The sequence below is a fragment of the Hesperophylax consimilis genome, chromosome 27 (assembly GCF_061612785.1).
Source record: "Hesperophylax consimilis isolate HC1 chromosome 27, BYU_Hcon_1.0, whole genome shotgun sequence".
Lineage (NCBI taxonomy): Eukaryota > Metazoa > Arthropoda > Insecta > Trichoptera > Limnephilidae > Hesperophylax > Hesperophylax consimilis.
The window spans coordinates 17,754,548-17,772,916 of record NC_142862.1 but is presented as its reverse complement, the minus strand read 5'-3'; the positions used below and the strand labels follow the sequence as shown (position 1 = coordinate 17,772,916).

At 34.8% G+C, this 18,369-nt stretch overlaps 1 protein-coding gene across 3 annotated transcripts in view; it reads right to left on the bottom strand.

The window, feature by feature from the left end:
• The window catches only part of LOC149410684 (uncharacterized), a 55,663-nt gene that overhangs the window by 36,412 nt on the left and 882 nt on the right, over positions 1-18,369 (bottom strand). For all 3 annotated transcript variants that reach the window (XM_089648231.1, XM_089648230.1, XM_089648232.1), the window contains exons 2-6: positions 12,457-12,573; positions 10,113-12,323; positions 7,562-7,665; positions 5,863-6,117; positions 5,054-5,261 (exon numbers count right to left, since the gene is read on the bottom strand). In XM_089648231.1, the coding sequence (XP_089504357.1) occupies positions 5,054-5,261; positions 5,863-6,117; positions 7,562-7,665; positions 10,113-12,323; positions 12,457-12,554 (2,876 nt within the window). In that variant the 5' untranslated portion in view covers positions 12,555-12,573. The remainder of the gene's footprint in view (positions 1-5,053; positions 5,262-5,862; positions 6,118-7,561; positions 7,666-10,112; positions 12,324-12,456; positions 12,574-18,369) is intronic.

Sequence of the window (18,369 nt, the reverse complement as noted above, 5' to 3'; positions counted from 1 at the left end):
ACAATTTTATTTAAGAATATTTTCCGTAACAGATGTAACGCTAACGGCAGTCTTCGACAATCGTCAATTTATCATCACCCGGTATTCCGATACTGTGGGTGCTTGCAGACTCCGTTCACGTAATATCTTCTAAAATTTGTAATTAAGTTACATTAATCTTAAGTTATCTTTAAGTTCTAGAATGGCTGAATCGCAGGCTCAACCATCCGGCTGCACGCTCGATGGGTGCGATTGGAGCTGCGGCACACCCATTCATCATAAGTTTTGCTATCCAAATCGTAGATTTTGTCTTATTCCTTACTTATCTTACAAATTATGATGCTCATGTATAATTGTTGATTGTTTTTTTTTAGAAACCCAGAGGATCTTTTCAAGCTTAGTTATTGCAGTTGTAGTTTTTTTTAGGGTTGTATTAATGTTTGGGGACAAACATTTGTGTGGCGCGGGGGGTAATGTTATGAAGCGGTGTTAAGTCTTATTTAAAAGTAATTATTTAAAACACCTCTTCAGAACAAGTACCATTGTTAGCATTAATTTCGATTAAAATTATAGAGAGCACGGTCTGGCAACACATAGACCGCCGGGGAGTCTATTGTTTGTTTCCGTCTCCTTTTCTTTGGGACTCTGGAATTGTTACACGAGCGGGGCGGCCGTGTAATGACCGCACAGTCAATTAGATTATAATTCATTTTTACCCTGGATGGGCGATCGTATTAAAAACGTGTACATCAGTATTCCTGATGCGGGTTATTCGGTTTTTTTACAAAAACCAAGTCGGTGCAGGTTCTTTTAAATAAACGTCCGTATAATGGTTCACCGTGTGTGTGCTCGTGAAAATCACAAATGTTCTACTGAAGATTATATACGCGATCCCTCGCAAATCGGTATTCCGCGGATTCCGCGAATTGAAGCATTTACCTCAAGTGGCGCTATACAAGCCGTATTTTTCTAAACGAGAAACGGATAATAAAATCACACGCCCAGACGGCACCCGCTCAAGTAATCTGCCGATCAGCTCCTCAATTGATGGATTCGCTCCATAAATGCTAGACCCGTTACGCTCCAGAATCGCTTATCAGTCACCTTGTCGGAGACGCTGGACCCGTCTCCTGGAAACGTTACTCTCGGACCAAAGCCCTGATGGTGCCAGCTGGATCCGTCTGGGACAGACCACCGCCGGCCGGATAGAAGCTCCCCGCTCACTTCCCGTTATTCAGTGGTTAGTCAGTTTAGATAGAATTAAAAACCAATTTTTGATCCCTGGGGGTAAGTGCCGACTCATAATATGTAACATGTTAACTTAAATATATTCTCCATGATTTATAATGTGCAAAAACAAAACTATCATCTTTCATTTCACTACAATTAGTAGAACCTGTAATCCTTTGTGTGCCCATGCCTTGGTGACAGTTTCATGCTCTGCCCATCCCGAACATTACTCAAGGACCGAGTATTGGCGCGCAGAAAATCTGCAAAGTTCTGGATGGCATTAATATAAAATATGACCGGTAACAAACATAACGAGTCAACTCCATGGATAGAAAATGAAGAACTCAATTTTTCAGGTATTGAACAAATGAGTTTTTCTAATATATCGGTTGAATTGTTAACCAAAATTATTAAAAATACTCATAATTGGAAAGCCACGGGTTGCGATTGGATACATAATTTTTGGTACAAACGTCTGACTACTTTACATCCTCTTTTGGCAAAAAATCTTTCAAAATTTGTCAGTCAACCTCAAAATTTTCCAAATTTTCTAACTAAGGGTATTACTTATATGTTACCCAAAAGCGAAAATATTAATAATCCTTCTCAGTACAGACCCATTACATGTTTACCGACAATATACAAAATTTTAACCTCTTGTTTAACAGATTTAATATATACTCATTTAGATGAAAAAAATATTTTATCTGAACAACAAAAAGGTTGTCGCAGAAAACATATGGGATGTAAAGAACAATTAGTTATCGATTCTGTAATTCTAAAACAGATTCAAACTCGAAAACGTAATTTACATACTTGCTATATAGACTACCAAAAGGCTTTCGATAGTGTCCCGCACTCGTGGCTGATCAAAGTATTAAAAATATATAAAATTAACCCCATTATTATTAGCTTTTTGGAAAACATTATGTCCTTTTGGAATACCAATTTACTTATCAATTTAAAAGGTAAGAAAATAGTAATACCGGGCATTTCAATTAAAAGAGGGATTTTTCAAGGAGACTCATTGAGTCCTCTTTGGTTTTGCTTAGCATTGAATCCTCTATCTAAAATGTTAATTAAAAGCAAGTTTGGAATAAAAGTTAAGGGTAATACAAGGGAGAGTAGTACAATTTCGCATTTATTATTTATGGATGATATAAAATTATTTTCGAATTCTGAACAAAATTTAGAGAAAATGATCGAGGTAGTTAAAAACTTTTCAGATGATATCAAAATGACATTTGGTTTAGATAAATGTAGAACGATCCATATAGAGAAAGGCAAAATTGTAGATGGGGACGAGAGTATATTTAGAAATTTCCAAATTACTAGTATGAAAAGGGATGAGGTTTATAAGTATTTAGGATACCCACAATCAAATAGATTAGACCATAGTAGTATTAAAAATGATATTAGGATTAAATTTCAAACTAGGATAAGGAAAATTTTAAAATGCAATCTATCTGCTAAAAATTTAGTAAAAGCAATAAATACTTGGGCAATACCTCTATTAACGTACTCATTTGGCATAATTAAATGGTCTAATACAGATTTAGATAACTTAGAAAGATTAATTAGAACTACGCTAACAAAGTTTAATTGCCATCATCCAAATTCAGCTATAGAACGAGTTAATTTACCTAGAAATTTAGGAGGTAGAGGTATAGTCAAAATAACTTCTTTGAAACATAATCAGGTAGAAATGCTAAGAACTTTTTTCCATAGGAAAGCTCATAGCTCAGAAATGCACAAAATAATTTGCAAGGCAGATAGAAATATTACACCTTTAAATTTATACGATGAGAATGCCAACATTTTTATAAATCCCAACCAGGAATTATTAGATTCCTGGTCAAATAAAATTTTACACGCAAAACACTTCAATTATCTCAACCAAACGTATGTTGACAAAATTAAGTCAAACAAATGGTTGAGTATTGGAGAGTTGAGCGCAGAAATAGAAGGATTTATGCTTGCAATTCAGGATAGAGTCATTAATACTAAAAATTATAGAAAGCATATAATCAAAGATACAAATCAAATTGATGATTTGTGTAGAAAATGTTTGGCTTTTCCAGAAACTATAGAACATATTATATCGGGATGTTCTATATTAGCACCGTCCGAGTATACATTTAGGCACAATCAAGTTTTAAAAATAATTCACCAAAATTTGGTAATTAAACATAACTTGATTGACTGCCGTAATGTAGTACCATATTATGAATACGAACCAAATTCATTTTTAGAAAACGAATTTTATAAAATATATTATGATAAAACTATACTAACAGACCGAGCGATTAGTCATAATAGACCCGATATAGTTTTACATGACAAAATTAAAAAAATAACTTATATCATTGATGTTGCTATTCCAAATTCCTGTAATATTCAAAAATCTGTTAGTGAAAAAATAAGAAAATACACAGATTTAGGAAATGAAATAAAAAGAATTTGGCATTCTCAGACTATAAAAATATTACCATTCGTTATTTCGGCTACTGGCATTATACCTAGCTCTCTAATTAAAAATTTAGGCGTATTAGATCTATCAAAAAATTTATATATAAAGATGCAAAAGTCGGTCATTTTGAATACATGTAGGATAACAAAAGATTTTTTAAATATTTATGTTGAGGGATCAGTAGGATTTATAGGCCCTGTTAGAAGTTCTACCGAGCCGAACCCTCTGATATGAAAATATCTGGAGACGGTGAATTTTTTTTCCCATTTGATATCTGGTGATTTGACGTGTTGTTGTTCTTGTATTGTTTTGTATTTATTTTACTTATATAATGCACTTACATAGTGTTGATTGACTAGCTGATCATTTGTGGAAAAGTGAGTGGAAGGGTTAAGTTTTTCCTTTGGGGAAGACTTAACCCGGACAACTAAATCGGAAGTTTAAAAAAAAAAAAATAAAAAAAAAAAAATTAAATATTAAAATAATATTAAATATTCACCAAAATTTGGTAATTAAACATAACTTGATTGACTGCCGTAATGTAGTACCATATTATGAATACGAACCAAATTCATTTTTAGAAAACGAATTTTATAAAATATATTATGATAAAACTATACTAACAGACCGAGCGATTAGTCATAATAGACCCAATATAGTTTTACATGACAAAATTAAAAAAATAACTTATATCATTGATGTCGCTATACCAAATTCCTGTAATATTCAAAATTCTGTTAGCGAAAAAATAAGAAAATACACAGATTTAGGAAATGAAATAAAAAGAATTTGGCATTCTCAGACTATAAAAATATTACCATTCGTTATTTCGGCTACTGGCATTATACATAGCTCTCTTATCAAAAATTTAGGCGTATTAGATCTATCAAAAAAATTATATATAAAGATGCAAAAGTCGGTCATTTTGAATACATGTAGGATAACAAAAGATTTTTTAAATATTTATGTTGAGGGATCAGTAGGATTTATAGGCCCTGTTAGAAGTTCTACCGAGCCGAACCCTCTGATATGAAAATATCTGGAGTCGGTGAATTATTTTCCCATTTGATCTCTGGTGAGTTGACGTGTTGTTCTTGTATTGTTTTGTATTTATTTTGCTTATATAATGCACTTACATAATGTTGATTGACTAGATGATCATTTGTGGAAAAGTGAGTGGAAGGGTTAAGTTTTTCCTTTGGGGAAGATTTAACCCGGACAACTAAATCGGAAGTAATATTAATAATATTATAAAATAATAATATACAGGGTGTCCGGGGGTAAAGTGTCGGGGAATGATTCTATGGGATTTTTGAAGTAAAAAATATATAGATCAAAAATATACATAATAAATAATAATCAGAATTTACTAACTTGCAGTAATTACACAGCAGCCATTGCTTCCGTTTGGTCTTCCCGCCCAGCTGCAGGAGCTCTTGAAGGTCTTCAAGACCCTCCATCTCTACTTCTTCATCAGCCTCGGCACCGTCCACTTCCTGCTCCTCTTCCTCTTCCAGTTTCAGTTCTTCATCTTCTTCCTCTTCAGACTTCAATGTGTGCTTCTCCTGCTTGATGTGGTGCACTGAAACAGAAGAGTATTTATTTATTTATATTATAAAAACTTTTACAAACACGTGATACGTTTAATAATTTAGTGGAACATTATTAAAGAAATAAAAAAGAACATAAGAGAATGAATAATAAAAGGTAACATTAATATTTACTTTTATTATAGCCTTCTCGTAACTAAATTCCGTGTAGTTGAACACATCTACTATTTCTGATAAAGTATTGCCTACTGCATGTAATGTAGGTACAAGTAATATGATGGGTTATTCGCATTATTTATACAACAGACCTTTTCACCAGTTGCAGCAGTCCCTTAGAATGGGTTGTTTCATAGAATTTGAACAATTCATAAAGTATCAAAGTTAAAATTCAAGTTCTGTGAAAGTTCTATTCAAGTTTTGTACTAGGGTAGTAAAACAATAGGACTTTTGATGAAATTTTTCAAATTCTGTGAAACAACCTACCCTTAAAATCATTTGGACTAGTCCTAGGTCGATCCATAATTTACACGACCCACTGACGAAGTTATCACATCGATAATATTATTGATCTGCTTGTGATAGGGGGCCTGGTGTATACAAGTTGTAGCGGCACGTAGGGTGTAACAAACTAACCTGATGCATCCGGTTTCCTGATCTCCATGGCCTGCCGTACCATCTCCTCCTCTTCCTCGTCCAGCCACTCCTCAAGGACTATGACCTCCCCCTCATCCAACCAGTCATCCTGCGGCTCCGTTTTGATCATCATGGGGCCGGGGCGGCTGCGGGCTGATTTCGCAGACTGAGATGCCTCAAGGACTCTGCGAGGAGAACGACGGTCGACATGCGCACTCCGTATGTGCTTACGTACCTCAGGGAATGATGTGAAACCTGGAAATATATAAAATTTTAACCTTTAGAATACTGGCTTTTTCAACAAAATCTATCCCAACAAGACATGTTTCGACACATGTGTTTTAGGGAAACTTCACGTAACATATAAGCGATACCGCGGACGGAGATAACCGCTGATGGATCACACATTTACGATAGCCGCATGGATCAGGTTAGAAATATTTAACAATAGTCCACATTAACTGCTGACCCTGCACAAATCGCAAGTGCGTTCCACTGTTGTTTTTGGCAGCCGCCTCTGGTTTGGAGCCCCAAAATACTTAAATAACCATTGACTTTGCAGAAACGGATGGTCCGTTCCCGTATCTTAACTCCTTCTTCAGTTTAACAGCTCGGCTATGTGTTTCCTGGTTTATAACATAGGTTTCTTCAAAACCGATGTTCATTCCTTCCTCTCCTCAAAAATATCCTCCACACAGCATCGCCAAAGATGACATAGGCCCTGAAGGAAATTATTTTCCTAAGAGGCTCCTGTGTGGAGTTAATGTAAAAAAAAACAAAAGACACCCAAAGCACAGATACTGTTCACTACAACTCTTTACAGGCGATTTTATTGTGGCTTATGAAAATCAAAGTGGTCAAGAAACTGTAAAGAGAAAGGTTGAATATCTGGCATTTCAGATCTGGTCACTAAGGGGGCATTTGAACAATTCTTTAAATTTCAAATTTAAGTTCTGTTATTATAATATGTATAATTATTGGTCAGTTATTTCACACAACTGAAGTAATAACTGAACTTGAAAATTAACTTTTAAATTTGATAAATTGTTCAAATTATGTGTAACAACTGGCCCTATGTGATACAGTATCAAAATCACCCTGGTGAAAGATTTACCATTCAGAATCGAATGGTAGTTTTTCAGCCACGTTTAGTGACCATATCTGAATAGCCAGATACTTCCCAATGTTACTCTTTTCCATCGCCTTCTCTTCCCACTTCCTACAGCCTCACAAAATACCCCGATTGGGGATGCCACAGTCCAACTGACTGTCAGGAGCAGTTGGGTCTCTTGTGCGGCATTTGCACAATTTTAAAAGCAACCCTTCGATTCTAAATGATGGTCCATCACCAGGGTGATTGCACTTTTCCGCAAAACACTACATAAATTATTTGTGAAATAGCGCACATTAAATAAAATTTATTTGCGCACGACGGGTTTCGAATACACAACCTTTGAATCAGAAACATAACCGCTCAGCCATGATCTGGTTAAAAACCATTACCATGAAGGTAAAAACAGATTTAGTCAGCTAGGAAAACATAATTTTTTCCATTGTTTCTAACCTGACAATGCAGTTAAGTATTTTGAAAACATGAACGCATGATAAATAATAATAATAAAGCTAAAAATTTATTTAGTTTACTGTCGTATCCAGCTTGTGAACACTTCAGTGACCAAAACCAATGAATTGGACTTACCATATTGGCAGACGATGCAAGGAAAGATGGCCTTGTCGGGTATCTTGTGGAAGAGTGCATGTGTGATGGCATCCATAGCTCTGTACAAATTCTGTCCGCACAATCTGAAAGCATTAAAGCAAAAATCAAAATCAAATAAGCATCAAGTAGAGAATAATAGAGGAAATTCCCTAATAAACAGAGAGAGAAAACAAATAAATTACTTATTAGCATTGCATAGTTGTACTCAACTCTTGCCATCGCGTATCCTGTATTACGTGTGACAAAATTGTTAATAGTCCATTTCTTTTGAACTGTAAACCGGCTAATTCTAAAATATTAGCTTAATAAAAACATAAAGTTTATTAAAATAAACATTCAAGGTGCCGCATAAGTGTTCAGCCAACGAGTGTAAGTGTATAGAATTTTTAAAAATGGACGGTATATTAGGAAAGCGTTCCTGTCAAACATTTTTTCAATTTATTTGAACATTCAGATCATGCTTAAGCATATGATATTTAAGGCAAAGCTTAATGCTAAATCACTATTTTGATTAATCTTTATAACGAATTGGTGTACATTATGAATATCAAAAAATTTGTTTTAGATAAATTGAAGGTTTTCCTATCGTTTAGCTTGAGTAGAATACAAATTAAAAAATAAATTACTCAATAAAAAATATAAATGTAAACTACGAAAAAAAATATTTATTCAATAGAAATACAGTATTATAGCTAAGATTATCTGTGACAGTTTCACTTGATTAACTTTTTTGCTTTCTTATTAAATTATTTACAAAATAAATAAAAACCAGTTTTGTACTTGAAATCGAATGTTTCTAGACTCCGTTTGTCAAGCGATTTTAATGCCTATTTCCTACAATAGAAGTTATACCAAAAATATACATATTTTTGGCTTGTAGCTTCCTCTTAAGTACATTGTTAGATTGTATTTACTGGGAAGCTTATTCTTTAAAAACCTGCGACAGACCACGCTATAAGCGGGCTATTTTTTCGTGGGTTGGTCTAATTCAGCATATATATTGTATATATATACATACATATATTCACCATACAAACCCATTGATAGTGTATGGCAGGCGATATGCTGAAATAGGCCAAGCCATGATGCGTGTCGCCTACCTAAACCTACCTAAATTTTATATTGCATCATAGACATTTTGGTTTAACAATTTATTTTTAATTATATCAATGATAATATTTATTATAACACCTTGATATTCATAGAAATGTTAATTAAGCACCATTCAATGATTTATCATATACCAGCAATGAATATTTAAGACTGTTGTGAAAAGGGTTAAGTTTGACAAAGGAAATTATTTTCCTTTCATTATTACTCTTTAACCCATTGGCCTCAAACGACGCCATCCTGGCGGGTCTGGTGTCGTCGGCTTAAAAACGAAAAAGGGATACATTATTGACATCTGTGTTTAAAATTTTAAATGCCAATCGCTCTGTAGATAATTAAGCATTCATTTCGTAGTAATTGGCAGTACTCCGTTGGTACAGTTTTTTCCTGATATTTACGATTGAAATTTTGTTATATTTCAGCGTCATTGAATTTTTTTTTAAATAGCGTGTGGTTCGGGAATTGACAAGCTTGTTCGTAAAATGCGTGGTGGGCGGCTAACATCAGCCCAAATTGAAATAAAATATATTATGGTCATAAGTATGATTAATGTAAAACTTTTCTTAATCCAATTATAAAAAAAAAGAAAAAAAAATGGGTTTTATGAAAAAAAATATTTTTATATCCTCGTTTAATCATATTATTACTATTTTTTAAAAAACTGCATATATTTTTTGCATACCTTAATTCAATGAACGAGTAAATTTAAAAAAATTGTTTCGTTTGTATGTTTAGTTTAAAAGTTATGTAAGATTTAGTACACCACTGCAGATTTAAAACTTCGGTACAAAACAATTCGGAGGCCAATGGGTTAAGAATGGAATATTAGAAGATCGCTATTCCAACTGTTGCTGAAAGTTCCTACCCAAGTTGCTTTAAGATTTGTTTTGTTTAGTACCTTCCATTTTCATAGGTATATTTATCATATACAAGCAATTAATATTTAAGACCCTTGTAAAAAAATTTGACTCTTTAAGAATGGAATACATATATTAGGAAATTGATATTACAAAAATTATTATACTTAAATGTACAAAAAAAATGTGTTATTTAAATGGAATGGGTAGGTAGGAAATAATTGTTGTTGCCAACAAATAACTATGAAAACGGTCTGGCATTGTGGCCATCTTAGCAGCCATTTTTGAACTAGTGTTTGGACAGAATGTGTTATTGGTATGCCAAGTCCTCTCTTAGGTTGTATTTCGAGGGAGAGAGAACTCTGGCAGTTTAATAGTTCAATCCACAACAAGGTGTAAAGTACGAACCAAATTAAAATTTCAACGTGAAACATTGGTAGAAGATTATCAAATTGATGTTTAGTAGTTGAATCCACAACAAGGTGAAAAGTACGAACCAAATTTAAATTTCAACGTGAAACATTGGTAGAAGATTATTATCAAATTGACATCACAAAACCTACCTGCATACAAAGGCCGGAGAGCCCCTACTCTTTGTCCTGCCCCACTCCAAGTCTTCCACAGGCACATAGTCATCCACGCCTTCCGTTACCATTGTGTCCTCTCCTGACAGATCTCCATCCACATCTTCCTCTTCCCCCTCTTCAGTCTTGATCCGAGAGTACTTAAGCAGATTGTGTCTAGATTTCGTTCGCCGACTTGATTCTTTCTCCAGTCCAAATATCTTACTCAAATCGGCGTATAATTCGTCGGACGCCTCTTGGACATGAAATTTTTTATCAGCATCTTCAATCCCATTGGAGTTTCTATGATTTTCTTTCTCCGAACTTTTCAAATCTGATTTTTCTTTAGTTGTCAAGCTATCAATCTCTTTATCGGATAGTTTCATAACTTTGACCTCTGGCTGTCGGACACTTTTTATAATGTTTAAAATCTTCTGTGTTTCGGTAGTGGACAAGTTACTTGAAGCGAATGTTGAAGATTTCTTACTGGTTTTAATATTTTTCTTTAAAGTATCCTTCACGGGGATGGGTGGAGAAATTTCGCTTGCTTTCCGCTTCACAGTTTTTGTGATTTTGAATTGATCTGAGTCTTTAATATTTTTAATTTTGGTTTCTACTTCTGAATCAGATTTATCAGAATCTCCCTCGAGCAAATCTAACAATTCTTTTCTAGTGTACACTTGTTCAACTTTGACTGCATTGTCTTGCACCTTTTCTTTCTTTTTCAATTTTTTTTTGTCATCTTTCTTTGAGGATACTTTTTCGATTTTTTTCTGGTCAGCAATTTTTTCATCAGCTATTTTCTTTAGCTTGTCAGCCTTTCTATTATTTTCTGCAATTTCATCAATATCCAAATGCTCGTGTTTGACGATTGTGTAAGAAGTGATGTCATCTTCCAAATCCATTAAACTGCCTGGTTTGGTAGTGGAAATCTTGGACCTAATAATCTGAGCATCGTCTTCCAAAATTTCTTCATCCAAAAACTCAATGTCGGTGAATTCCTCATCATCCTCCTCGACTAAAGGAAGGTCTTTCTCCACAATGATATCATTTATTTCACTTTCTGCAGCATCATCATCTATTTGTTCAATGACAGTCATGATGATTTCATCATTTGCCTTATCTTCCTCCAAAGTGTCAATTTTTTTGCTTTCTAAAACGGCCGGCACTCTACTATAAGTTCTAATCGATTTTTCTCTACGGACCCCGGAACCAAACATGTGACTTGCACCTTTTTCCGACTTCTCTTCTTTTTTTAATAAACTTTGACTGATTTTTGACTCAGACTTCGACCGCTTTTCAGTTTCGTCCCTGATGACACCTAAAATTTTAGGTTTCGTTGGGGTTGGTTTTTCCTCTCTAATGGTTGCGATTATTTTTGGCTTAGGACCGCTTTTCAAAAGCTGCTGTTCGATGAAATCGTCAACATCATCATCGGCAAACTCCTCGTCTGCAAATTCCCCTTCTTCCTCTTCTTCTTCTTCTTCTAGATGCTCTTCCAAGAACTCAATCTCATCGTCATCCATATCAGAGCTCATGGACTCATAAGCTTTTTCATCGGCAGATCTGTAGTCGTCATCAGAAAGTTCTTCCCTTTTAACTTCGATGACTGTTTTTTCTATGACCCTTTTGTCTTTGATTCTGTCAACTGCGCGAGATTCCTTTTCAACTTTGTCCAGGATGCTCAAAACATCTCTTTCTATGCTTTCCTGTTGTTTAGACTTGTAGTTAAGTATGTTTTCCGATTTTTTGAGACGGCTTTCTTCTTCTGCCTTGACTTTGCTAAGTATCTTGAGCACTTCGTTATCTACGCTATTTTGCTTCTCGACTTCGTAGCTAAGCATGCTTCCTTGACTGTCTTCATTATTCAGCATATTTTGTTGCTCAGCTAATACATCGAGCATGCTTTCCTGATGCTCCACTGCGTCCAGCATACTCTCATCTTCAATTCCCTCCACCATCATTTCGTGATCTTCATCGAAGGCCAATTGAACGAGGGATCCATCTGGATTGGTGATTAGTTCCCCGTCCTCAATATCTGCCGAGTTAGTGAGAGCAGATTGGCTGCCAACATCTTCATCCATCATGGTTTGTTCATCTTCGTCTTCTGGTACAGCCATGCCCATCAAGAAGTCATAAATGTTATCCGAAGGGGAGACTTCCTTCTCTCCTGTGATGCTGGAGAGAGCCACTTCATATCCTAGGATTTCGCTACAAATATAAATAAATGGTTTCTAAATGTTACAGAGAATTCAGATTTCACACAAACATGCTAAATCTTTTTTCATTGGGCAAGCAAGAGAAAAATATGGAACAAACAAAAGCAAAGTGAAGAATGCAATACCTCGCCCTCAGCACGAAGGTTTCGAAGATCTCATGAGGGTGGACCTCTATGTTGACGTCCTGTCCACCCGAGTCTTCCATGCTGATCACCAGCGACATGGTGGAGTCCCTACTTTACCTGGAACACAAAAATACATAATCCATTTAACAAATCGAACACCAATCATACTCCGGAGACATTTTTTTTACAACTGAAATTGAGGTGACCAGAGACCGCTCTAATACCATCCTGGATTTTTCGCAATGCGTTTTAACCTTTTTGCTTTGAAAACTGTGTAAAGGACAAAATCAGAATCGCTTACACTAACTAGATTCTATTTCTTATTCAATTGATGTAGCTTCTCTGACTATCAACTTTTAACTTTAACTTTTGGGGATGGTAAGGTAATTATTGAGTCAGTAAAGTTGATGCGATGACTCCAAACCGATGTTTGACGCTGAATTGGACGTGATCGGCGACAAGGCGAATTCCTCAGGCCGAAGATCTCAGGCTGTACTCGACGGCAAATCCTGGTCAACACCATATGAAGCGGAGATGAACGGTGGTGAAGTGGTCGTGGTGATGAAGCCGGTGGCTCTACATTGCGTTGCAGGGCCAGGGCGCATGGGGGGCGGTTAAATGTCACAAGGCCTTAGGGGCTGCTGTAATTTCTCGCAGAGTCAATGATCAATCGTTGCCTCTCCTTTAAAGGTGTGCAACGTTAGGCGAAGTAGGTCCGTCGCCAATAGCAGCGCAGTGAGGTAAGAGTGGGGTGCGAACCTCTTGCGGTATGCAGGTGCGGTGTGCAGAGGCGGGGCACAATGCGAAGACCGGCGCACGGGACGTACTAGAATAACTACTAGAAGTAGCTTACCAAGACAATATTTTGATTATTGTTTTTTGTGTAGGGTATTTATTCAGGTTTATGTAGAAATAATAAAACTAGTTTATTTATTCGTATAGATTCCACTACCCACCAATCAGTTTAATACACATCCTACTAATGGACTTAATTTAATTAATATTCTTTCTTTTTTTTTTTTTTCGTGAATTCCAACTGCTCGGTGGGATTGCAAGTGGGATTTCTTCAGTCATTACCTATTTTGGATTGTGAACCCCAGTACACAGACCATACTTTATGTTGACTATTGAATTTTTAATGATTTTTTTTATATTTAGTATCAGTAATTATTATTTTCACTTGATGAGGTCTAATTTTATCTAACTTATAAATATCATTTATTTATTTAATTTAAACGCCCATAGGGCTTTTACATACAATGCAATTTTTTTTTTAAATACGTAATCTGTATATTCTTATATATTTTTCATAATATATAAGAATATACAGATTACATAAAATATAAGATTTAACAATGCATAGGTTAACAAAATATAGGTAACATGAAACATGAGAGTTTAAGAAAAGTAGGTATAATTTAAGTAAGCGAAATAAAAATAGATGATCTGCCAATATCCTCCAAATCAATTGAATAAAAAAAGGGTGAAATTGTTGTTCACATTAGCCTATAAATTATATAACTTAAGTTATTTAGTTAACAATCTCTATTACGCTAGATTAGGATAAGAGTCGACAAAAGGTCTAATAGAAAAACATTATTCAAAACTGAGTTTAAATATTGATACTGATTGGCAGCGGTAAACATCGATTGAACTATACTTATTACCAAATCTGTGTAATCTTTGAATAGGCGAGTTTACGAAATAATTGTTAGCAGATTTTGTAACATTATACAGGGTTTTCCAATAAGAGGTGTTATTTTGATATCCAATTGTAAAAGATCAATGGTTTCGTTGCTTGTGTGGCACGTAGCGCCGTCTTGTTGTAAGTAAATGTTGTCCAGATCAATACCATCCAATTCCGGCCATAAAAAATCATTAATCATCTCTCAATAGCGATCCATTCACCGTAACTGTTGCTCCAGTCTCATTTTCGAAAAAGTAAGGTCCAATGACTCCGACGGACCATAAACTGCACCAAACAGTGACACGTTGAGGATAGAGAGGCTTTTCAACAATAACTCTTGGGTTTTCCGAGCCCCAGATGCGACAATTTTGCTTGTTGACGAAGCCACCGAGGTGGAAATGGGCCTCATCACTCAAGATGATTTGCATTTGATTCACTCAAGTGAATTTTAATAATTTCAATGCGTTGTTGAAGCGTGTATCGTTCCATTTTTATTAATGGCGTAGTTTCTACTTGTCAAATGTCAAAAAATGGCAGCTTCAAAAGTAACATCTACCGAAATAGCGGGCTATTCAAAATAACACCTCTTATTGGAAAACCCTGTACAAGGCGTTCAGTCGAGTGTCCCGTGTAGGTACTCGCAACGATGTAACGCTTGTTAAATCAATGGAGTCCAGTCTGCCATTCGATATTTTGAATAGACATACCATATCAGTCACCGTGCGCCTTGATGATAAGTCGGTTAAGTTTAGCAAGTTCATTAAAATCTTCAATTGGAATTCCTATTTTAAAATTAATTAATCTCAGGAACTTATGCCGCATTCTCTCAATTTTTAGTTGGTGAATCTTATAAAATGGAGCCCAGATTATGAAATAGGCCGGAGTCAACTTACTTATTCTTAGCATTTCCAAATCCCTATGTATTTAATTTATTAATTTTGTTAAAGTTTATGCACATTCTCATGGCATGCAGGTTTAATCGCTTTTCAAAAAATTCCACCTAGGGAGAAATTCCAATGCCAGCAGCGCATGAAAGGTTTGTCGGCGGGAAAAAATTCTTGTCACTGGTACACAAACGGTTTTCCAGAGGATAAAAGTGCGGCGGTTAGGTAAATATTCACCATTATTTTTTATGTGGGTACCTTAATATACAAAATTAATATAAAACTTAATTTTTATGCAATCGCTAGTCCATTGTATTTATTTATCAATATTTTTTAATGCATAGCCAAATCGAGGTAGGTTTATAATAAGACAATACAGGGATATAAAAAATTACATATGGTTGCAAAATATATTTATAATTGCAATCTCACCAAATAAGAAACTGGTTCTTGTGCTTGGTGAGCGAGTTACACTAATTATAAGGAAAATAGAATAACATTATGAAATAGGTAAGTATAGGGTTTTCCAATAAGAGGTGTTATTTTGATATTCACAGAAAAATGCCATTTTTTAATATAAATGATCGAATGTTTATTTCATTATAAAGAGGAAGGTATGCCGTTAATAGTGAAAAATAACATCAGTCAAATGACCACCACGACCACGCCTACACGACCATATCCTTTTCATGAAATTTTCCATAGCCAAATCGCAAAGTGGCTGCCTTATGTCCTCGATAGGCTCAAGAATTCCATTTTTGAGGTCTTGAATTGACGCTGGGCTGTTGGCGTAGACCTTCTCTTTCACGTGGCCCCAAAGGAAGAAGTCACAAGGTGTTAAATCACAAGATCTCGGTGGCCAATTGTGATCACCTCTTTGAGAGATAACACGGTCCGGAAACTTTCCCCGTAAAAGATCAATGGTTTCGTTGCCTGTGTGGTACGTAGCGCCGTCTTGTTGAAAGTAAACGTTGTCCAGATCAATACCATCCAATTCCGGCCATAAAAAATCATTTTATGGCTGGAATTAAATACACATAACACCTCTTATTGGAAAACCCTATATATGTATATAATAGAAACAATTGAAACTTCTGGATTATCTATATGTGTAGTTGTACATATATAGGACTCTGTTACATACTAATTATTGAGCAATTATGAGAGTAATTAGGAACTTCTAAATACAGTGGAGATGAATATAGATAATAAATATAAATTAAGGAAAAACAGGCAATTATGTTCAAAGGTATTAGGAACTAACATGAAAAATTCTGCCTCAACACAGGCTAGCCTAGTGAGGCGGTATTTGAGAAACCTCAACTGTACTTTTATTTTCTTTTTACCTATACAATATTTAAATTTTTGTTAATTTTATAACCTTAAAAATAAAAGTTACAAATCAATGTACACCATAATATGTATTTATAGTTGTAATGTGTAAACTTTCCTAAATAAAGATATTATTATTATTATTAATTATTTTTGAAAGTGTAACGTCAGTTTTAGTTCAAGTTTGTTGATATCCTTTAATTTCTTTATTTCAATCGGAAGGTTGTTGAAATACTTTATTCCTAAATGGGTATAGTTATTTTGCATTTGTTTGGTATTACATTTTGGTATTTTGATATTGTATTGATATCTGTTTGACAGGTGGATTTCAAAGTTTTTGATAATATTATCTTTATAAATTTGGATAATTGCATTTTTCTTGAAGATATCCTCTACTCGGATACAAAATGAACTATTTAATCCAGGATGCGTTTTGTCCGCCAACCACAGAAATTGTTTGTTTTGTTTTGTTTTGTAATGATATTAGAGTCATTGAAAATAGCAACAATTGAAATTATTGGTAAACTTGTCGAATTCCGTCGCATGCAAAGGCTCTATAACACTTGATTTCAACCGTTGTGAGAACACCATTCAGAATTAAAACGTTACTTGAAATGGCTTTGGCCATGTTTGTAGACCAGAGTTGAATAGCCAGGTACTTCCCCACCTTCCTCTTCCCATTTCTTTATCCTCCCCACTAACTTCAGCATCACAAAATACCCCAAATGAGGATGCTATAGTCCAGACGGTTGGGAGCAGTTGAGACTCTTGTGTTTTCACAAATTTAATTTAAATGTCTAATGGAGACAACAATTTAAGTTGGGGGTTTAAGTAAACATGCAGAAAATAGGTATTTAGGGTGTTAGTTTGGGTTATTTTAACAATTTATGCTTAATCTTCAAACTTAACTTTGGTTGAGAAAAAATGGAACTTTAATGCATCTTTTACCATCTCCCACGACATAAATAGTTATTTCTTACGGTAATTAAGTTGAAACCAAGTGCTATTTATATATATTTTTTGCGTATTAAGCGTGCAGCGGAATTCGACAAGTTTATCAAATTATTCACACATACATAGTTATACATATACAGGGTCAGTCCTGAGCCAAATGGCGCCTGGCGCGAGAAAAATTTTGGTGCCCCTTGTCAAACCAGTAAACGCCTAGGTTGGCGATTACTGTATTCAATACTAAACGCCTAGGTTGGTGATTACTGTATTCAATAATAACGCCTAGGTTGGTGATTACTGTATTCAATAGTAAACGCCTAGGTTGGTGGTTACTGTATTCAATAGTAAAAGTCTAGGTTGGTGATTACTGTATTCAATAATAAATGCCTAGGTTGGTGATTACTGTATTCAATAATAAACGCCTGGGTTGGTGATTACTGTATTCAATAGTAAACCCCTAGGTTGGTTATTACTGTATTCAATAGTAAACCCCTAGGTTGGTTATTACTGTATTCAATAGTAAACGCATAGGTTGGTGATTACTGTATTCAATAATATTCGGATTCTTTGTATTTTTGTGTAGCATGACTTTTTTATGAAATAAATAACTCAAGGCAGATGTGTTAGGTGTTAGGAATTATCAACACCTTGGCAATTTGGAACCCGGAGCGGACTGCTCCATTTGCGCCCGTATAGGGCCGGCCCTAGTTATATACTAAAATTACTGCTTATAGTTAAAGGTGTTGTGTTTGCCTCCCACAATTTTAACTAAAATATAATATTGAGAAGAAAATTATTCAAAATTAACGAATAATTTATTTGTATGAAATCTAAATTCAGTACTGTAAAAATATATTAGAAATAATTGGTACAGATTTTTTAAAATTGCTAAGCATAAAATTTTGACAGCAAACAAACAAATATATTTTCAATCTTCGAAAGTTTGGGATTATATTGATAATAAATGAGTTTATCTAGATTTAAATATGTAATATAGGTATAAAATATTAGCAGCATTCTTATTATAATCGTCCAAACAAAGACGCGGGGCTATAATTG